This window comes from Pseudochaenichthys georgianus, chromosome 3 (genome assembly GCF_902827115.2).
Source record: "Pseudochaenichthys georgianus chromosome 3, fPseGeo1.2, whole genome shotgun sequence".
NCBI classification, from domain to species: Eukaryota; Metazoa; Chordata; class Actinopteri; order Perciformes; family Channichthyidae; genus Pseudochaenichthys; species Pseudochaenichthys georgianus.
The window spans coordinates 47,055,545-47,079,518 of NC_047505.1; the positions used below are offsets into that span (position 1 = coordinate 47,055,545).

The 23,974-nt window shown below is 42.0% G+C and overlaps 1 protein-coding gene across 1 annotated transcript in view; it reads left to right on the forward strand.

The window, feature by feature from the left end:
• hcn4 (hyperpolarization activated cyclic nucleotide-gated potassium channel 4) overlaps positions 1-23,974 on the forward strand; it is a 93,824-nt gene that overhangs the window by 12,964 nt on the left and 56,886 nt on the right. The window contains exon 2 of the mRNA XM_034112451.1: positions 15,568-15,991. Within this exon, the coding sequence (XP_033968342.1) occupies positions 15,568-15,991 (424 nt within the window). The remainder of the gene's footprint in view (positions 1-15,567; positions 15,992-23,974) is intronic.

The window sequence follows — 23,974 nt, forward strand, 5'->3', positions numbered from 1 at the left end:
GGTCGAAAAGCAATCAACATCAACACAGATTATATAGGTGTAATCTACCAATGATACCCAAGAGGGCATTATTTACTCTGATTACGGGCATGATTCCCGTATCATAACCTCATTGAGACTAATTCATTTTAAAACTGATGTGTGATTACAAGTGTATTGATATTTATTGCACATAAAAAATTAAAACTTATAAGGAAGATATCATTTGGTTCACAGCCATCAAGAAAGTACAGCACATTGGGAATTGTCCCCATTGTTGAAGTGAATAATTAAGATTGGTTTATTTGAATTTTAACAATGCAATGGGGAGCCACAACTCAAACACTCACAGTATAAGAAATAGATAGATGATATAGATATAGATTGATATATAGATATATATATATATAGATAGACAGATGTACTGAATACACACTATACACGGTAAGAAAAGGAAGATTTCACTATAATATGTCAAACTACTCAAATATAAATACAATATATTATATAACAAGGTCATCTAATATATGAAAGTCCATCCTTTTGTCCCACATGCAGGTTAAAATAAATTAAAGTATCAATTGAAAACTTCATTTTGAGCCTGATTTGTCCTTCAGATGACGAGAAGCGGTCTGCTCAGAAGCTGCTTACTGTTTAATCCCCCCACCTCAAAAGATACGCTGCGTTTGTATGCATAGATTGTATAGTAGAGTAACCAAATTGTGCACACACAACCAAATGTACCTCTGCATGCACGCTGCAGCACCCGCCCGGTCGTTCCTCCTCACACCGTTGCTGCTATATCTAGTACATACAGGTTGACCTTTTCAGTCTGCCTGTGTCCCAGGTGCATTCCCACACCCCCTGTCTCTCTGAAATTGGATTGCTTTTTTTCCTATCAGCCTAGATAGGAAATGGCCAAGATGTCAAACTGGCACTGAGGCTGCTCCAGTGGGTGGACACAATGTGAGAAAAAACACATTAGAAATTACTTTAAATTAAGATGTACTTACTATTACAAAGTCAATTTACACAGACACTTGTTATTAAATTCAGATTAGCAGAAAGTGCGAGAAACAATATTCCTTCTCAACAAAACTGTCATAACACTTCATTCTTCTCCATCTCCTATTATTATTATATTGCTACTACCACTCTCTCCAATCATTCCTTACACAGCCTCTCCAGGTGTAAGAATGTATAGAAAGCGAAAGCACTTTTGAAACAGTGGGGTTTCCACTCAGAGAGGACCAGAGTCCAGTGCGCTGAATAAAGAACTCTGTGTGTGGCTGGCGTGATTCACAAGAAATACTTTCCTGGATCAATGTGTTTGGCCTGTCTCTGCCACATGCTGAGGGTCTAGAACAGGGGTTCCCAACCTTTTTCCCCAAGAGCCCCCCCAAATGACTCCTGTTGGAAGTTGCGCCCCCCCCCCCCCCCCCCCCCCCCCCGCTTACACACAAGGGGGGGGGGGGGGGTTATTAAAGTTTAAAAGTCTCAAAAATGCAACAACTACTGTCACAAACTGGATGAATGTGGAGTATTTTGTTAAAGGAGGATGAAAGCGTAATTAAGGAGCACTGTTGGAGTGACTTTGATGGTTGTTGGACTCAGGATTAATTTATTTGGATTCCCGCTGTATGAATAAATTAAATGACGGCGCGGAAGTGGAAACAATTCACAAAGGGATTAAATTGTTTAAAACACATGCTCAAAGTAAGCCGAATTTTGCCACTGTGTTTGTGTGGATTCAAAAGTCGTAAATAATCTACAAAATGGAGGAGACCGATCTGATCGGAGCAACTGTGACGAATAATCCAACTGAAACCGGCATGGACATTGACTATGTTTTAAAAATGCGCTTATCCAGACAAGCCTGGTTTGGACACTTTACGCGCAGAAGAAACATTTCTATTAAAGAAAGAATTATACATTTCTGTCTTTATGCCTTTAATACTAACTTGAATTTGTATTCAAATTAATTAATCAATTATTTTTTATATTGTATTGTAATGTAGAGACAAGGCTTTTAGTGACAATCATGTATTGCGTTACAATTCTATGTAAAAAAATAAATAATTAAATAATAAAAAATAAAAAGATTCTAACGGCCCGTCCACACAGCGGCGTGCGTTGAAGCTTCCAACGCTTCTGCCCATTCACTTTGAATGGGGTGACGTCACTTTTAGCCGAACTGCATCGTGGGAAGCGACGCGGAGCGTTGCTGGCGTTGCTCGCTGCAAAAGTTGAGCAATGTTCAACTTTTGAAGCCTCGGCAGAAGCGTCAGCCAATCGAATCATATGCAAGTACAAGCTCTAGCCAATCAAACCGCTGCTTGTGTGTCAGGGGCGGGAGATTCATGTGATTGGTTGTTGGTCGAGTTTCAGACACGCCCGCCGGCAAGCGTCAACGCACGCCGCTGTGTGGACGGGCCGTAAATATGATATGTGGCCTCAAATCATCTGAGGCCTGGCGCCCCCCCCCCCCAGGTTGGGAACCACTGGTCTAGAAGACTCAGACAAATGGCTGGAGTATGAGACATGCAGTAGTGAGAGACAGATTGTTCCGTCTTCTCTGCTAAGGCTTGGACTCCTGATTTATCTTCATCATCTCCATCGTCGATTGCATGTTCTCTTTTTCCCACACTAGTTGTGGTTGTACCAAGTTACTCAGTGTTTGATTGAATAGGGATGCAGCCGCAAAGCTGTTGTGTATAAATCCAACCCTGACCCTGTTTATCATGTACAATCAAGAAATGATAGAGCTAACAAATACACATGATAAATCCTGCCCCATTTGGTTTAACAGTCAGATAAGCCTCCGCGTGTGCTTACTCATGCAGACCAGCAAAAATCAGCTAAACTGCATCTCCTCTCCAATTTGATTTGATTTCATGCTCCGAGTGTCTTCTTAGTGAGGCTTTCCCATCAGCTTTTAAGCTGCATTTATGTTGGTCCTATTCACCTCTCATTATGTTTTAATATTTCTCTAAACAACAGTAAGGAAGGAATAATAATGACCACTGTTTCCAGAACTGACTTGGATCTCTCTACCCTGTCCTCTGTTGGTTGTCCCTGTCCTTTTGTCCATGTATTTCAGAGTCTAATTTTCTCACACTATTTCCACATTTTCTCTCCCCTTATTTGTGTTCTTCTTTGGTGACTCTTTTCTGCTTGTCACCTTTTGACCTCAGTTCGCCGTTTTGGAGATGGGAGGATAAGGCTTTCAATGTGGCTGCTCCATTTGCTGATTGCAGCAGCTGAAGTGGTGAAGATAATGGCACAGTGCAGCTCAGAGCAAGGGCGGGAGGTGATGGTGTGCATTGTGACCAGCCCCTGGTATTATAGACATCACATTATCTTAGCTCTTCATCTATGTTAAGAGAAAGCCTGTTGCTCTCGCTCTTTCTGGCTCGTGCTAGTGGGGGGAAGGGGGGGTTTGTGTTCAGTCGAGAGGAACTGGCCGGTGTTTCCTCTGACACACTCTGTGGCTGACAGGGGACCCCTTTGACATGACCCTAAGGACCTTAAGGGAGATAACAAGGCATCATGATAAAACACTGATGCAATTAGTGGCAGAATGATAGTCCAGCAGATACTGGCGCATGAGTTGGATAAGTGCATGCTGATGGAAGCGGCTGGAGAGCTTTGTGTCCTCCCCGTGTGATCTATATTAAGGCCCTGCCACACTGTCTCTCGCTGTATTCCCCACAGAGATCTTTTTTATTTTCTGACTGCAGACTACTACAGTTTTTGTTCCTCTGTGCAGATAGTGAACGGGTTGCATTCTGGAGAGGTGTGAGGGACTATGCAGGGCTGAAAGACAAGGATACTGGAAAACCACAAGCCGCCTCTTTTCATAAACATGTCAAATGTATTATCTCTTCGATTTACACACGGCATCTATTGCACGTCTGTCCGTCCTGGGAGAGGGATCCCTCCTCTGTTGCTCTCCCTGAGGTTTCTCCCATGTCCCCCTTAAACTGTGGGTTTTCTCTGGAAGTGTTTCCTTGTACGATGTGAGGGTCTAAGGACAGAGGGTCTAAGGACAGAGGGTCTAAGGACAGAGGGTCTAAGGATAGAGGGTGTCGTATTGTCATACTGATATTCTGTACACACTGTGCTGTTGTATTTGCTGTAAAGTGTCTCTACTGTAGGCTATTTTTATTTTATGTACAGCACTTTGGCTCGACCAAAACTCGTTTATAAATGTGCTATATAAATAAAACTTGATTTGATTTGATGTATTTTTTTAATAACATTTTTTATATAGTTATTTTATTTTCACAGGGTAACAAAATCAAGAAGGAGTATGATACCCTTCCCCCCCCCCCACGTATCTCAAACACAGAACACATTCTCCACACATGCAATCAAATAATAATAATCATTTAATAATAATTTATAAATAAATAAATGACGTAAAAATAAATAATAAAAAAATAAGTCAAGATAAACATCTCTTTTACATTGCATTTAGCTGACGCTTTTATCCAAAGCGACTTACAATAAGTGCATTCGACCAGGAAGACACAAACTAGAAAAAAAACAGAATCATATAAGTACATCAAGTTTCATAGAGCCAAAACATTTCAAGTGCTACTCAACTGGCTTTAGATAATCCAGTCCTTTATTAGTATATAAGTGCTTTGTTAGTAATTGTATTGATCGAAGTGGAGTCGAAAGAGATGAGTTTTCAGTCTGCGCCGGAAGAAGCTGCTGTCCTGATGTCAATGGGGAGCTCATTCCACCATTTTGGAGCCAGGATAGCAAACCCACGTGTTTTTGCTGATGGGAACTTGGGCGCCCCTCGCAGTGCGGGTGCAGCGAGCCGTTTGGCCGATGGGTGTACGGTTTAACCATGTCCTGGATGTAGGAAGAGCCAGATCCATTCGTAGCATGGTACGCTAGTAAAAACACAAAAGTCCCACCTGTATGAAAAAGGGACAGACTTTACTTCAAAGTCTCAGTGGGCTTCCTGATTACATCATGGTCAGTTTGCAAAGTTTGGTGGTTTCATGGTTTTAAATTACACGTCGTCGTCCAAGCTGTTCAAACACAAGAGCAGGTTTATGCTGACATAATTTAAATAGGTGGAAATTGGGCATTTCGTGGATTGTGTGGGACAGACACTGTGGCATTCGAGAGTTTTCTCAAGATGGTTAGCTTGTTCAAGACCTCTGAAAAACAAGCACTTCAGTGATGATGATACCACATAATAATAACTAATAATATCAATTCACCATTAAAGACTTTTGCCGTATTGTTTTGCAAATAAACCCTGTGATCAAATTAGATGAAGGCAATAACAAGAACACCTGAAAGGCTTCTCAATTCTCTAATTTCCCCTCCTCGAGCCCTATCCTCGTGACTTAGTCCCGCCCACACGAGTCAAGGAGGGGAACCGAGGAGAGAGGGGAAGCAGCAGGCGGTGAGAGAAATGAGATGTCCTTCAACATGGCACGCTGAAATCCATTTCCGGGTCACTACCGGAGGACCGAGGAGTCGAGGAGGGGAAATGAGAGAATTGAGAAGCCTTCCTGGTGTGGGAGAGTCAGCAAACGCTCCAAAGCGTGTAGTCAGAAAATATGACCCTGAATAGATTAAACGTGGATACATAATCAAAGGCAGTGAAGTGTGAGGGTAAGCAGGATATTTGTTTTGGTCATTACAGCTGACAGAGGCATAACACATCTTTACTGCCCAGTTTATTTTTATAATAGAAAAGGTAATGTTATATACCAAAGCCAACTGTACAGTGTTCATACTGTAGCCTACACATTACACATTAAATGATGAGCAATATCCAAACAATTATTGACCCACAGAGAGTGAGAACAGGAAGATTTATTGTTCTAAATGAAAGTATATATTTTTTTTCCAGATGACCACACATAACTAATGATCGATACATTCTGCTTTCCCTGCTGTGTTTCTATCTAATCTATAATTCGGTAGTTGTCAAGTGTTAATCTGTGAGTCAAAAGACCTGTCAATCAATTCCAGATTGATCCCAGGCTTGTGTGTTTGGGCGCCTTCTTCTGTGTCAGTGCTTACCTTTAAGGTGTCAGACCTCTATCTATTGGAAAATCTACTGCAGCAGATGTGACATTGCCTTTCTCTTGGCTGGGTTGAATAACAGTCCTAGACAGAGCTTTAGAGGTGAATGAAAAAAGCATATGCTTTACCCTCACCTTCATGTCCTACCATACATCTACTTGTAATCTTATTTCTGGATCTCTTTTATTGGCGTTAGGTAAGGTGGACTCCTTTCGGTTGATTTGACCTCTCCCCTCTGTAGGTATATGGTACATCCCTCTGTTTCCCCTTAGCCTCAGGTTGGGAAGATTTGCCTCTTCCTCTGATGAAACCTGCCTGGGTTTGATAAAACAGCGTGACTCACCTAAATATAGCATCCTGCGACTGCACAGCCCCAGTGAGTGTCAGTGATGTGCTTGCAGTATGCCTGCTGGCTGTGCTTGGCAAAGACAGCGCCGTTATGACAACAAAAATAGGATTAACCCTTTAAAACTGTTTTTCTTGTTCTCCTAGACAGTTCAATCTAGATGTGTTTGCAACTGGCTTGTTTAAAACAATGGCCCGCTCGTATATGGTGAATACACCAGCTTTCTTTGTTGTTGTAACAGATGTTGTTGTCCTGTTAGTGTGACAGGCGTAATCATAGATAAGCCTACCTCTTCCTCTGACTAAGTGTAGCCGAAGTTACATTTGTTTTCTTTCCCACAAGAGACTTTGATGCTGAATTTTGGATGATGCCCTTCTCATTTATTCATTCAAGAATGGTGGTGGGCTTTATAATGCTGTTGATCTTTCAGTTGTCATTTAGGTTTAGCTGCCATTTAGAGTAGGTTTATTTAAAATGGTGCTACTACAGCTAACTGCAGCTACTAAAGAAAGTAGCTCCAAAGAGTAAAGTGAACAGTAAAGTAACAACACTTGTTACTTTACTTTACTCTTCTGCAGCTTAAGAAACTCATTGTATAGACGAGGGGTCATGACAAAGAAAAACAAGAAGACTGCTGGGGTCATTCAAATTAGTCAATTTTAGCAATCGGTGTTGACTGAGAAGTCACTTCTTGGGGTAATGCAAAGCACAACTTTGTGTTATCGCCATCAAATAACATGATTCATCATGTCCTGTCTCCCACTAACAGTCAATGTCTTTCAAAAGAGACATCGCCCAAAATGTATTCAAGTTGGGTTGGCTGACCGAATTGGACCAAACTGGAGTTGGAAAGATCACGTTTTTGGGGGAAATCATAAGGTTTTTTCACAATTGCTAGGGAAGGCCTGATTTGTTGTGTGGCACAGTGGGTTGTGCGTTGGTGTTCGGACCGTGGGGGGGGGACAGGTTCAAACCCCACTGCAGTCAGCATGTCGTTGTGTCCCTGGGCAAGACACTTCACGCCAAATTGCTCCTGTGGGGATTGCCCACAGTATTGAGTATGTAAGTCGCTTTGGATAAAAGCGTCTAACAAGTGACATGTAATAGTAAAGTAACATGTTGGTCTGTATCTGCAACTAAGCTAAAACAAAAAAAAGAAACCGTTCAAATGGCATTGCAGATATTTAAACAATGACACAGAAATATATCTGAGATCAGGCCGTTATATTAGTTGTGATGCACCACTCCAATAAAACAGACTTCACTTAACTTGGTTATTCGCGAATGATGATGATTGACTTTATACATTATTTCTTCATCATGACATCTGCACACAAGCCTCAAATAAGTGTTGGTGTATCAACTTTAATTCCCTGAAGTCACTTTAGTTATTAAACCTGACTTGGTATAAGCCAAAACCTTAAGTTGATGTAAACAAATCCATTGTTGGGTATAAAACATGAGAGCTGCATCCCAGCATGTGATGGTCAAAAATAAAATGGGGTGTTTGTGCTATGATTCTCAGGACTCATGATAATGCAACCACACAGTGAAAATGAAACCACACACGTTTTAATAATTCTAAAGGGTAACAAAAAAAGGCACAATCCAATCATGTCACAGGAGCAAATGACATTTAAAGTGCACACAAAGTTGGCTTGTGCCCTAATAGAAGTGCAGTGTTCGATCCCTGCTCTTCTGCTGTTCCCATTCAGTCAGTGTGCTGCATAATAAAGGGGGGCACCTTTACATACTGTCTGCCACTTGTACCTGACATGACAGGTGATCTGTGTGCATGCAGCCGACAGATAGACATCTCAACAAGCGAAATGTGACCAAGTCTACACAAGCATGTAGGAACAAATGCTAAGATATACCCCCTGTTAATGCCCGTCACAGTGTAGGGAGACCTGTATATGCACCTCATGTTTGTATCCTATTTACCAACTAATTTAAATATAGGCTATTCTGAAATGTGTCCATCTCAGGATGTTTGTGGTGGCTCTCACAATGCCTTTCAGGTAGCCTGGCTAGCAGGGTGAGGAGAAAGAGAGAGGCTTATCGTGTAGTCCGATGCACTCTGAGGGTGACAACATGTTCCTGCTGTCCCTGGTCACCCCACCGGAGAGTGGGCTGTGGCTCTGTCCCTACAGGCAGCCAAATGTCAGGGCTCCCTTCATCAAAACACTGAACTCTCAGCACAATAACAGGTTAGGTGTGAGCTGTTCTGCCGCCTCTTCTTCTCAATGTTTCCAGCGTTTCTCTACTTTGTTGGGCCTCGTTTCAAAGTCTACTTACTTGTGGGGAGGAAAGATGATGTTCCCCACACAATTGGACAAAATACCAAGCTTTTCTATTCCAGATATCGTGGTTATAATTGATTTGTTGTCAAATGAATTAATCTTAATAATTGTTTTTTTTCACCAAGCACTTTGTCACTTGTCTATTTATTTGTATACTGTTTGTTTCCAAACAAAGGCAACCAACAATATTAATGAATGTAGAAAATGTAAGAAATAGTCAAGGCATCAGCGGTTCCTTTATTTTTTGGTCAATAATTGTTATACATGGAATAAGTATTAAAACAAATTGGACTTATCCCCACACATTTAGGTTTGGTTTGGTTTGACATATTACCAGTTTGGTATTTTTCGTGCATGTATCTAATACATAGATCTGTATTAAAATGAGATGTTTCTCTCTCCGCTAACACCTAGGAATATCACCTTCACATCCCCACTGCTAGGTTGCTGTCAGACAGGTGGTATAGCACCACAAAGTGTGAGTCATTGACTTGGGAAGCACACAGAGATACAGGATTGTTTAATGCCTTTGAAATATCCGCCTAAGATCCCGCACTCTCACAACTGTATTTATAGAACGATGTTCTTCCATGTCAGGGTCCCGGTGAATAATAAAACACAGTAAATGGATCCCTGCTATGTTTAGGTGACCTGACCTCCATTAGACCACAGGAGTGAAAAGGAGAAATCATGAGCAAATACTCTAGACATGCGCACGCACACACACACACACACACACACACACACACACACACACACACACACACACACACACACACACACACACACACACACACACACACACACACACACACACACACACACACACACACACACACACACACACACACACACACACACACACACACACACACACACACACACACATGTGCATGTATAGCGAGTCTATACTCACACATAAAATCACTTAAAGGATTCCTACACAGCTCTCTGAAATTCTGCTTACTGAGCGATTCCCTTATCGTTGCAGCTTTGTTGTCGGTCACTCTCAATATTTGTTTAATGGATGTGTTTAACTCGATCTGACTAATGTAATGTCAAGATGTCTTCCATCAGTAGATTGATATATTTCCACAAAAAAGGACCATGCTCTGATTGCTTTTTCTCTTTTTTTATGTTTGAACATGTGGCCTTCATATATAAAAAATAAAAAACGTATTTTCACAAAGAGCATACAGCAACTGCTCTTAATCTTACCAGCAATCCCGACACTCCTAAAACAAGTGAGGGGCTTAATCAAACAGGTGGCAGTGGTAGCTGTTAGCTGTGTGTCGCTCCAGTCAGAGTGATGTACTCTAAACAGCGTTCTGTCTTGCTATTCTTTAGGTGTGAAGGAATTCTCAAATCTTCCTTTTTCTATTTCTTTCACCCTGTTTCTCCTTGATGGTAGTGACATTTAACTGAAGCCAGATATATTTGTGTTGCCCTTCGTCTGTCTTTTCTGGTGACAAAAGACACCAAGTTCTTGATACCCAGTGCATTTGTTTTTATTTGCCAGGTAGTGTTGTGGCTCGATTGATGGGGGAGTGTTGGTCTAAGGACTTTTAACGACATCCCCATCAGATTCAGCTGCACTTTGTGTTTAGTAGTAATTAGCAAATATTAGTATTGTCCCCGTAGGAATTGATGTGATGCTGATGTTAGCATTTATCTTGAAGCACTAATAGCAGCCCTTCAGAACCAGTGTGGCTGTAGTGTAGACAGTCGCGTTGTGATAACGTGTCTGCACAGGTGTGCACGTGCCATCCATGAAATAAAACATTTTTTTTTTATAAGGAATATTAGAGTAAAAACTCTTTTATTCCATTTTATGTTTAAGAAGCATTGTAATGGCTTTATTTGTTATTTGTTGTGGTAATGCTTTGCAATATGCAGTTGCCTCATGATTAAAGTTACAACACAATTCAAGAACAATTACAAGTCTCACCCACGTTTGGGTCATCACAGTTAAGGAAAATGGCAAAACCAAAACCGACGCAGTTACTGAAAGAACCAAATACTCTTGATTCCTCGCTGCTACCTGTCTAGTGCTGCAAGCGAATAGTAAGCTGTGTAGCTGGGGGGATGACAACACAGGCAAAGGCCATCTAGCATTTATAATATTAGACAACATGGCAATGTGAAGAACAAATGTCATTACCTATATTTGCTTTTCTTCTTTTGAAGTTGTTCTTATCCTCTTGGGCTTTCACTCTTAACATGAGCAAACACAGTGGTGGCAAGGTCTGTCTAAAAATAACTCCACTTGACAACAAGCTGGAACAGTACCCTTTTACTTTGTAGAATTCCAATTACTGTCACCGTATCTCCAGTGTGTGTGCGTGTGTCACTCTGTGTGTGCAATAGACATGAAACTGAGATGTTTGTGTGTACACTGTATGTACACACGTGTAAGTGTGAAGTGCTCGTGTAAACTGTAACTCAAGCACATTACCACTCTATCGTCTGCTACTGCTCAAACGTATTTCACAGGTATTATTTATTCAGAGTGAATTGGTCCACAGATTAATGTGTTAGTGGGAATGAGATCCTTGAATTTGAATGCAACCGTGACAAACAAACATGAAGAATACAGTGCTGGCCATCATTGATGTATTTTATTTCCCTTCCATAATCCATCAGTAATGGTGTTCAGAGAAAATAGAACATTGTAAGAGAAAACAAATCAAAGTGTTATTCTGCACCAATTAAACGATAGCTGTTAACAGAGCAGTATAGGAAAACCCTGATTGCATCATTTAAAGGTCCCATGTCATGGACATTTCTACTGATCATATTTCCATTGTTGAGGTCTACTAGAATAGATTTCAATTGTGCTATTTTCCAAACTCACATTGGTTTCTCAAACAGCATCTCTGTATAGTCTGTATTCACTCTCTGTCCTAAACGGCTTGTTGGAGCTCCTGTGAGCCCAGTGTGCTCTGATTGGTCGGGACGTTGCGATGCTCGTTGCTGCTCGTTGCTGCTCGTTGCTGCTCGTTGCTGCTCGTTGCTGCTCGTTGCTGCTGCGAGGAGCGGACAGGTTTCCGGGTCGGCGATACAGCGAAACAGCGTGAAACTCATCCTGAGCACACACAAACACTCATAGCCGAATTAAAAACAATAAGTGCGGCTTGCTATTGAGTAAGAAAGAGGTTTATAACGCTGTGAGAATGGGTCTGCGGAGAGCATTTCTCCGCGATCCCAACTCGTCTATTACCAGCGTTCAGGGAGCTCTATGCAAGTCAATGGGGACTCCCTGTTAGTTAGCCAAGGGATCTTGGTGTGTGAGGTGCTCCGTGGATTGGTCCATTTAAGCCAATCCGGTCATTTGTTGTTGATTTGGGTGTTCACACGTCACAGAACCCAGGAAGCAAACAATGGAAAATGAAGAATCTCGAGGCGTTGTGGGGCAGCATAGACAGGTCTTTCTGTGTTAGTTTTACTCGCTACAGGGTGTACTTTGAGGGTTTGTGACTCTGCAGACCGTTTACATGCAGAAAAAGCTTCATAACACAGAAGGGGACGGGTAATAACCAGAAAAGCATGACATGGGACCTTTAAATTAAATAAAGTTTCAAATCCAGTCTTACAGTAGTTTAAACTCCAAGGAAATGCTCTGATGATAAAAATGTAGGGACTCAATACTCATACAACAATAATTGCAGCAAAATGATAATAATTTATAACTTTATTTGTACATCTTTTTAAATGAATAAATGATGTATGTGACCAAGTATTCACCATTTGAATTATAACGTTTATTACAGCAGTGTAGGAAAATAATCATTTCAGAAGCATTAATAGTAGTATCAAGGTGTAAGGATAAAACCACCTCAAGTTGTTCTGCTTTATCACAAACATGTCTCAAAGGACTTTAAAGAGATAAGGCCGTTTAATATCTAACTTATCGTCAATAAAATGATCAATCGTACACATCCAGCAAAGCACACTTCAAAGAACCAGAAGATCTCATGAGAAACAAATTGGAAGACAGGTTTTGTTTTTGCTCTGCGAGGCAGACCGTACCTGTACTGATAACCACATTTTTCCTTAACTTGACGCGACATGGGCCAGAGGACGTTTTGGATCAGGCTGTGTCATCCCGCAGTGCAGCTGTTCATTGTAAAGCCGCAAGTCACTTACTTCAACAATCAAGCATGAAATCAATAGACATCAGCTGCAACGAGGACGTGAAAGAGCAGTAATTACTTGCGGTAGACCTGCTAGCTTGCAGTAAAAATGCATATCCTACACTGGTTATGTTTTGTGGTATCCTTTCTGCCTTCATTTTGATGGCCCTGCTCTTGAAACTGGTTTTGCGCAGAGACAGATCGTGTTGGCCCGGTCGGAGGCAGGTGGGTAAATCATCCCACTCCTCCATGCAGAACCCCCTTCATGGTGCGATCTATAGAGCTACCAGGATATATCGCCCTCAACACAAAAGAGCCAATCTGGATTTAACTACCAAGCATGTAAACCTACCAAGCCATCGGAGAGAACAATTTATATCCAAACTCTCCGGGCTGGAAGACAGACGCGTTCACAGTACAGTTTGTAATTAACAGTTAACCCTCTTTGACCTTTAAATTAGGATTTACAGTAAAAACACAAATAGCTTTTTATGTCAAGTTGCCGTCTGACACGCTGGGGAGGTAACATATCATGTAAAGGTAATTACATTGTTTACGGTGTATATGCTCGCTCCCAACACACATGCACAACAAGGTCAGAACAAACTCGTGATGAGTGACAGTAAGTTTCATCTCTTGTTGCTCAAGCAGAGACCTTCGGTACGTAAATGATTATTATTATTATTATAACAATTTGTAAACTTCTGTAAAAGTGCAAAGCAGTTAAAGCATGGTGGTGTTTTGTGGTTATGGCATTTAAAAAATGTTTGTAATCGTGATGATATGTTAAATGTCTGTTTCCTTGTTTCTTCCCTTTACTTCTGTCCTTGTTGATGTTGCAAATGGAGCTGCTGTGATACAAGAACAGTTTCAGACTTGATCTGACAAATTATTATCGTATCGTAATAAAATTATACATGATAATAACTTGATATATAACTATATATATATAGATATATAATCCAAGTGTTAGGGAATAATTTGCTTACTGTAGGTACGCTATTCAACCTTCGACACAGTTCATCATTGTCTCCTCTCACTGTCTCCTTTCTCATGGCATAGGTCTACGGCCTTGGGTATTGTTGCTATCTCTCTTAAGTAGGAGCAGCTTGGGCGCATTGTTGTTGCCAGTCTATGACAGAGCACAAGCCGCCATGAGGTATAGTTTATAGTTTACTGTTCAGGGACGTAGGTTCCCTGGCGCACATTCTTTCCTATGGACGAGGGCTCTAGTTAGATTCAGGGTCCATATTTGTTTAGTCTCGCTGATGAAGAATGTTGTTTATTACACTGCGAACTAGTTAAAACCTCGAGCTACAGAAGAGTTATTCAGAATTGGTTTGGCAACCGCTGTGTCAACTCGTGACACACCACCTGTCTCGTCAATTCTCCGGCCGAAGCTCCAAATAAACCGTCAGTGTTTGCCATCAAAGCTCCAGCTTTCCTCGTGCCTCTCTGAGTCCTGTTTCCAATTGCTTCAGAAGTTTCCCCCACACCAAGTATGCCAGGAATTCAACCATCCTTAATGTACTTATTGCACTTTTCGTAAAGGTCAGTGTCTTCAGTAAAAAACAACAACATACTATACAGTGTTATCTATGTGTGGTTATTCTAGCGTCCAGGAGAGAAGCTTAAAAAGGAGACTAAATGGAGTCTCTGAGATTGTTTCAAATTGGTACTTTAATTAATAAAAAGCGTGGTAATGTCACAAACAGGATATTGTCCAGTTAGGAGAGAAAGTCTGCAGCTTCCTCTCCCTGTGATGGCCGTGCAGAAGAGAGTTTACAAGCATTCGTCCTTCCCGCTTTGGATTTTCAGAATAAAAGCTTGGTATTGAGAACTTCCGGGTTTTTCCAGAATAAAATAGCATTTAAAGCATAGACTGTATATATAAAGATTTAAACTGACTGTATGTTTAAGGTACATTATGCCATAAAACATTGATTTTAATTTCTAACAACAGGAAAAATAATATCACAATAATAAGACATTGCACTCTATTAACACTTGCAAATTAGTATTTGGTGTCTTTGACTTGTGTCATTAGTTTACTGCCTTCACTTGATAGGAATTGTTATCTTCATTCGTTGTGAGGTTAGCGGTTAGCGCAGAGCCTCCTATTGAAGGCAGCTAGGCAATTTTGTTTCTGTAGTTACTGCCCAATTTATTTGTCTCTTCTGACTTTGCACTTACAACTGTTTTCTTATTGGCTGCGCTGTAAGGGTCACATTTGAAATTATTTGAGGGCAGCAATCTGTAGCCATTTCGAGCAATGCGCCATGCCAAGAATAGCGTTTCCACCTTGTTTGGGGTTGCCAATCTCTCCATAGGTTAGCAATTGCACAGACAATGCCGAGCAGTTTCACCACTTTTCATGTGAATGCATCTTAAGAGTATGAGTTATACAAAAATAAAATATCCCTACCTTTTTCAATTTGTTGGAAAGCAATGAGAGACTTATATAGTGAAGGCTTTAGACAAAGTAACTTGTATCGTTCCTGTTGCATCTTGTGTTTTATTTTTTAATAGCATTTGGAATAAGTGTTGCAATACAGTATACAATGTGTGATTCAAAGGGATGCACATACAGTGTATCATACATCATACAGTCCCTATCAAATTACTTTTTGAACAGAAGTTTAGCATTACCTGTACGCTTACTAAACAGGATGCTGCCAATAGTGATTGGAGATTGTACTTGGTTCTCACAGCATTTTCTCTTCTTCCAATTTCTGTCCCTCATAAGGTTTTACTGGGACTTGACCATGCTGCTGCTGATGGTGGGCAACCTCATCATCATCCCTGTGGGCATCACGTTCTTCAAAGACGAGCACACGCCACCCTGGATCGTGTTCAACGTGGTTTCCGACACCTTCTTCCTCATGGACCTGGTCCTCAACTTCCGGACGGGCATCGTCAAGGAGGACAACACAGAGATCATTCTAGATCCACAACAGATCAAAATCAAGTACTTGCGGAGTTGGTTTGTGGTGGACTTCATCTCCTCCATTCCTGTGGACTATATCTTCCTCATCGTGGAGACGCGCATCGATTCTGATTTCTACAAGACGGCGCGCGCCTTGCGGATTGTCCGATTCACAAAGATCCTCAGCTTGCTGCGGCTCCTGCGACTCTCCAGACTAATTCGCTACATCCACCAATGGGAAGAGGTAGGAAGTGCACTTCATTGTGTTTGATGTATGTGTGTGGTTGCGCTGTATGTCGGGCCACTTTTTTGTTTGATAGGTTGCTATTTTGAGTTGGCTTTGGCAAACTGGATTCCCTGGATGTGGATAAGTGGACTCACAGAGAGAGAGAAAGACAGAGATTCTGGGAAAATACCGGGGAAATCACGATGATTGACAATCATACACGCATACTATTTGATGAAGCCAATCAAACACATAGGGCTTCACTTCTTATATCCAATTATAATCCAAATGGTATTCCCATGCACGGGAGTTACATCAAGCATTTTTGCACAAGCTCTGTACTTTCCCCATTCCCCCGGGTAGAAAATATGGATAGATGCTGCTTCTGATTACATCCACCCTTGAAAGGAGTGGAGAGGCTCCTTTGCTTTACCCCAGTCACTAATAAGTTGATGGGGCCGGAAGTTGATTAGCATTTTCCCACCGTGGGCCCGTTCAGCGAGCAATGGGACCACAGAGCCCGGAGAGGCGTTGCTGTGACACAAGCATGATTATAATTGCCGCAATAATTAGAAAAGTTCTCATCGCTCTCACTGGATGGATCCTGTTGTTTAGTCTCAGAGGTAAAAATGCAAAACGAAGCATCAGAGTCTCAGCGTGGGATTAACAAGACAACACAGCACTAGAAGATAGTATTGGACAGTCAAGGCTCCTTTGGTCAGTCACAAAATAAGATAAAACACTGGGTTATTTAATAAATGCTATAGGACTGCTTCTTGGAGGCTCAGCCCTTGATAATAAACTGCTGTTCCACATATCCTCCCTAAAAATAATCAAGCCCCCTACAAGCTTATAGTTCTTTGAGGCGTTGGACAGTGCCGTGTGGGGGCTTTAGTTCAGGGTTTAGTTTCTCGATGTAGTATACTTTGACACAAGAAGTTGCAGATTACAGATGCTATTCAGCTTTGCGGTTGTTGATCTCAGAGATCAAAGCAACATTTTCAGTCAGTAGTCACTTTGTGTAACAAATGGGTTGTGCACTTCATGTACTGTAAGTAGTCCATACATCTAATTTATGAATTTATTTCTGTCCTCGGATACGTTTTCAACAATGACGAAAATACCAAGTTATTTTTGGTGTTGTTTCTTTCACTTTTTAGACAGTTTTTTCTAAATAAAACTTGTTCATTTCAATTTACTTATAATTAGGGCCGGGACTTTAACGCGTTAATTACGATTAATTAATTACACAAAAATTAACGCGTTAAAAAAATTAACGCATTTTAATCGCACTTTAATCGCACTTATTTTTGCACAGCGGAACGTTTCTCACTGGACGAGTTTCAGGCGTACCGATTATACTGGAGCACCAACTAACGTTCATGACTTCAGCATGGGACTTCAAACAACAACAAACCACGGTGAACAATAGTCAAACATGAACGAACAAGCTGATGAGACCGCTTTGGTCGGCCCCGTGGATGGGACATTTTGTTTTAAAAAACGGACGGATGGAAGCGTCGATAAGAGCACGGTTGTGTGCAAATTATGCAAAAAAGAATTTGCATATCACCGCAGCACATCAAGCCAAAAGTATCACCTAAATGCAAAGCATGTAGCAGCTAGCGTGGACGTTAGCCCGACTCCGAGTGCAAGGACCACACCCTGACCCAACCCACACTCAACCAGATGACTGGTTTCAGGGCCAGGATGAGTAAGTCCACGTCTGAGAAAATAACCAACTCCCTGGCTCACTGGATTGTCACTGGGCTCGACATTAAGGACTGCCCGATGGCCCGGGGCCATCTAGTATTTAGCTCGGGCAATGAAGCCTCACCTGCTGGTTGCCCGATCGGGCAATCTATTATGCCAGTATCATGCAGCTCGCGGATCCAGTAATGCATGACCCGACAGTAAAACTAAACATATCTATAACTAGTTACGGTAGTTTGAGAGGTAATTAAAATAGCTACGTGTGATATTCTAACCTGAAGTGTGTGTTACTTTTGTTCCGCTCACCGCTGCATGCGATCATGCAGAGCTGCGTGTCGACTCGTCAGCAGCAGCTGATCTCTCTCTCCCGTCAGATTAGACTTCACTCGCGTTTATGTCCATATCGATCAGATCCAGCTAGTTCTAGCTAATGATAGGACTACCTGCTTATTAAAAGACAACTACACAATAAGTGTCGCTATGCAACTGGATGAGGCCACAAAGTATAGCGCAGCATTATGCATTTGTTTACATGCCCACCGGAACCCCGAGGCATTACCAACAGATCAACGCACAATCAACCCATACAGGACATCTCTTTCTCCACATTAAGTGTTAGACATTAGAGTTGACTATTCTTGTCTGTCACATACTCTTCTTGTCTGTCACATAAGTGGCGCAGCTGAAGCGGTATTGCTCTAAAGGGAAATTATTTTGACCGAAGATATTTAGATTTGCCGGCTAACGGGAACTCTGACGTGTGCTTCGCGGATGCGCTCGGCTCCTCTCGACTGCTGCTCGGGTCTGCTCGGTCAGCTTCCGGATGAGGAGGCATTCGTTCGACCAACTTACAGTAGTTATCATTACAAACATTTTTAACAGGGGCCATAATAGTGTAAATAATGTTTGTTTTGGCAGTTATAACTGAATATAATGTTTTCTACTTTTTTCCATCTGGGAAGGCATTTGCCTTCATCAGATAGAAAGTGTTTTGACCAACAACTTAAGTATTTCTTAAAGCTATGCAGGGCATGCAAGCGAGCAAACACAAACAAGAACAAACAAGTGAAATGAAGAATACAATTGAAATTGTACAATATAATATTGTGGTGGTTCATCTTATAATTCAGTCTAGAGAATGCACCAGACAGCATCTAAGACCTGCAAAAATTAAAAAATGTCTAGGGGGAGGCCCCCCAAACCCTTCGTGCCATTTCGTCCGCATGCATTTTTCAGGGCAATCTCTATTGGGCTCAGGGCCATCTGTAAATTAGCTTAGATGGCCCTGTGCTTAAAAATGCGAAAAGCCTCTAATTAATTAGATTAATTTTTTTAATCGAGTCCCGGCTCTACTTATAATGTCTTATTCTATCTCCGTTTTGCTAGTTATAGTATGTTATCACAAGTTATACAATATTACTACAAAACATTCAGAAAGTTCAGTTTCAGTTTGCACAAAAACTAAGCACTGTAGAACAAACCCACTCCATGAATAGGGTACGTATTCATTTGGTTCATTTGGCTGCAGCACAACTGAAGGAAAGGACTGTTTCTTTCATCAAAATAATCACAGTCAACAAAACAATAATTTAAATGTGGGTTTAGCTATGCATGTGTCTTTGTCGCAGAACTGATTGGATGATGACCCCTTTGATTTTTTTAAAGAAAGGCACACAATAGAGATCTGTTCTCTACCAAATACAAGCAAAGTTAAAAATGATCATTGAACCAAAATAAATAAAATAAAATAAATTCTTGCCTTGTCTGTGTGGAAGACTTTCCCCCTAATTACACATTCACATTGGTCCTTCTTACAACACTGTATTGATATCCATTAATTAGCCATTCAGTCTGTAAACTGTTGTCAAAATGCAGTGGCTGTGTCCATCACCTGAGTGTATGACCTTACATGGACAATTGTAAAGGTTGAATAGCGAGCTGATTGCCAATCAAACCACAATAACCCCAGACCTGCCCACGGCCATTTTGAACCGCTCCTGGTTTTCAAATATTGAGCTGGCTCTCTCTGTAGAACAGTGTATATACGTGTGGCGACATTAATCATGCAATAGCTCTGTGATGCCATTTCAAAGAGAGGAAAAGTTCAAATGAATCGCTGGGGGAAAATCCCTTTGCCACCCTTTGGGCCTCCATGCATGTCTGCTGCTGTTCTTCTGAGCCCAGAATGAAGGGAAGGAAGCATGCAGTGGAGGTCAGCCTGCATTTGAATAGGGAGGACACACTGACAGTGAGAGGTCACATGGTCAGCTGTGCAATGAAGCAACAAAGGAAGGACGAAGAGAGTAAGGACTGAAGTAGCTAAAATGAAGGAAAAGACAGAAGACGCAGAATCAACTGCGGAACTAGCTTATGGACTTAAGCTATGTTTTCTTGTATTTGACCATCTCCTTTTTGAAGGAAATGAAAGAAGAAGAAGAAGAAAAAGGGAGAGCAAACATTCCTATTCATTCATTAATAAACGTGCAAAGACTCTGCAGACAGTGAAGACTGTAGTAAAAACCACCACACCAATACCTTGAAGAGAGTTTCAGCTGCCATTTAGAAGTCTTATGTCTGTGTGGGTGATGTGTGTGTTTGCATGAGTGTGTGAGGTTTCCTGATGAATGCTAGTTAGGCAGTCAGAGTGAAAGGCCAGCTTTGCCTTAGCGCCAGAGTACTCCAGATGCAACCTCACATAAATGTCATCTGTCACCGCAGAATAACTTGTCGCAGAGATCTCTCCACCTGACCGACTTTTTGACTTGTTCCTATTGACAGCTACACTTCAGACAGCGTGTTTGTATCTCCTCCATTTGAATATTTCTGTAACACTGACCTAACATTGGTCTATTCATCCGCATATTCACTCTTTATGCTGTCCTACACATGTTTTATTCACGTTTTCATTGATAACTACAGAGTTATTCACTGTGATGAGGTATTATTTCACCTTGGTTTCACAGAATGAGGCAGGATTCATGTGATCCATGACACTCTGCCATTTTTAGCCCCTGTATCATCACAGAATGCCACTCAGCATTACTCGCCACACTGAATATAACGGCGCGATGAGCTGCATCTCTCTGACAGGGCAGAAGCTGCATGCTGTGATGTCCTCCAAAAGACAAAGCTGATTTATTTAACTCGTATTTCACAAGTATCCGCAAGCTATAAATAGTTCCGCACAAATTCATTTGGAGTGTTATTGTTTGAGTTTCATTTCCTCCTCAAGAAGTCACTCAGAGGACACTTCTTCCGGGAGCTCAGTGAACTGCTTTGCATGGTTTAATACCTCGTAGATTTGGGAACAAACATTACAAATAGAATCTTTTCATACGTACTGTCTGTGGTGAATAACGATTTTAAGGAATTAAGCACATGCAAATGGAAATGGAAATACAAGGAAACACAACATTTTCAAACCTTCTGAACGATGAAGAAGCAATGTTTACACAAACCAGGGATAAAACTGAGCTCAGAAGCAGATGCATTACCAGTGCTTAAAAAATAGACAAAGACTGTCTGTTTTGAGGTTGCCCAAAAAAATAACCTTAATATCAATAGCATCTTCAGAGGAGACCATAGAAAAAGAGTGACAAAGCTAATTGTAGGAGCCACATGTAAAGTATTTTTCTGTGTTTGTTAAAGATGGGGTAGGTAAGTTTGAGAAACCGGCTCGAGATCGCTAGAATTTGAAAATACACAACCGGAGAAAATCTGCCACTTCCTCACAGAGCCCCTCCTCCAACACACACGAACGCGCACATGACCAATGAGGGCACGAGATAAGTTTGTGCCCCGATGGAAGGCTGACAGGCAGGTCGGCTATCCAATCCGATTGGTTGTACTTTTTATAGTATTACGGCTTCTAGAGATGACATTTTTTTATGGATTTTTTGTCAAAGCACTTCAGATATTCATTGCTATCGGGATGTTAAGAGCATTCCATGGAATATAACAAAAAGTGTATCTCGAGCCGGTTTCTGAAACGTACCTACCCCACCTTTAAGTCAAATTTTTTAGTCACTATAGGTGGTGAGCGTGTCTATTGGATTTGGGCGGTGACTTTTGAGGTTATATCCGGTTGCTCTTACCTACTAATCATTTGCTTCACATCCTCACTCAAGAAATTGCACCAGTGTGACTGGTCCCTGGACCTTCACAGCAATAGGCCAGTCCAACATGTCATAACTCTGTTTCATAATCCTCTGGGGTTTGTTGACTACTTTCCCCCCGTAGTATCATCCTCTCATAACATCAGGAATCTTTAGTGAAACAGCAAGTTGCTGAAACACCTGATGCTTTCTTAGAGCGAAACTACAATTATTCCCTTAGCTTGCAAGCTGGTTTCATAAAAAACATCGATAACTGAAGGCATCATTATCATACATACAGTACTACATATTAATGCTTAATCGCAAATTCAAAGATTCAAAGGTTTTATTGTCATACATGCCCAAAGCTACAGTGTAGGAATGGCAATGAAATTCTTCTGACCTGAGCTCCTCCAACAATGCAACATATATAATAAAATACAAAAATACAAAATAAAAAGTAGCGCAAATGTCAATAGAATATGGGATATGTACAAGAACAGAATATGAAATTAAATAATGTAAATTAAAGTGGACATATCATGCTATATTTTAATGATATATTGTAGGGCCATACCTATATTGTCAGGGTTGAGTGAAGCAGGCAGGACCCAAATGCAGATTTCAACGAAAAACACCTTTATTCCAAGGCCAAAGCATTAAAAACAGAACACTACCCCGTGACACAGTCAAAGACAAACAAGGAACCTACAATGACAGACAGAAAAAACAGAACTTAAATACACACAAGACTAATCACACAAACAAGACACAGGTGAGGAGGGAGGAGAAAACTGGGGTTACCTACTGTAACCCAGCTTCTATGAGTAAATGGCGCAGCCCTCTAAGGCTATCGCTATTGGGTTATCCCTCTGCACCCCCGCGCAGCACTGAAACACTTGTAGTCCACGCCCACCCGCTAGGTGGGCCCCACCCTCGGGCCTCCTTCCGGTATAAATAGGAAGGTGGCCCGGCAATCTGCTCCCATACAATATAACTTTTCTTCAGCTATTCGTAGAGCCAGTGGGGCCCAGCGCTTAGAGGGCTGCGCCATTACTCATAGAAGCTGGGTTACAGTAGGTAACCTCAGTTCTATTTCGTATATGGCTTCGCCCTCTAAGGCTATCGCTATTGGGTTAAGGGCGAAGCATGATGTAGTCTGCGCCCCACTGGGTCCGCCCGGCACTAGAAGAACAGACACACCTGCTCAATAACACATCCCTGCCTGTTGTGCCATGCGTAATGGCGCATCACCGTACCTGGAACATATCAAAACATGCCTATCTTCCCGACGGGGTGAAGGCTGGGAACAATACTGTACATACCGGCCGCTGTGAGAAAGTAGAGACGAAGGTCCCACCTTGCCCAGCGATCATAGAGGGGGAACAGCAGCTCTCTGTGTGTCAGACAGGAGAGCGCTCAGCTGGATCCCTGACGTCACTCACTCTGATCAGGCACTCCGTACGAAGTGTGTCAGAGTAAAGGGAACATCCCTCTCATACGAGGGGAAAAAAAGGGCCGCTCTCTGTGTGCCGAGAGGCAGGAGAGAGGCGCACCGCTGGATCCCTGACGTCACTCACAGGACACCCAGTACAGGGTGCGTCAGAGAGGAAAGGGAGACATCCCTCAAATAACATTGAATAAATGAACAGGGGGAAGACCAAGATGGAGCCGTGCAAATATCTTCCACTGACATTCCTCCGTGCAACGCCGTGGAGGCGGAAATTCCTCTGGTGGAGTGCGCTTTGATGTTCTCCAGGGGATCCACCCCCGAGGGGACATATGCCTGCGCCACCGCCTCACACAGCCAGTGTGACAGCCGTTGTGCAGACAGAGGTTGCCCGATCGAGCGCTCTCTATAATGCACAAACAGGCGCTGAGAACGGCGCCATGCCGCCGTGCGCGCCACATAGCAGGCCAGTGCGCGCACCGGACAGAGGAGATGAGATGTGGCTTCTTCCTCCGTTTTATGAGGAGGCGGAAAAAACCCGTCCAGGGTGATCTCTCTTGACCTAAAAGAGCTTGTGATGACCTTTGGCATAAAGGCTGGGTTAGGGCATAACACAGCCGAACTGCCATCCCCTTGGATCCGGAGGCATGACGGGCCACAGAGAGAGCCGATAAATCCCTCACCCTTTTCGCCGATGTTAGAGCCAAAAGCAGTACTACTTTAGCTGATAACATGTTGAGGGGA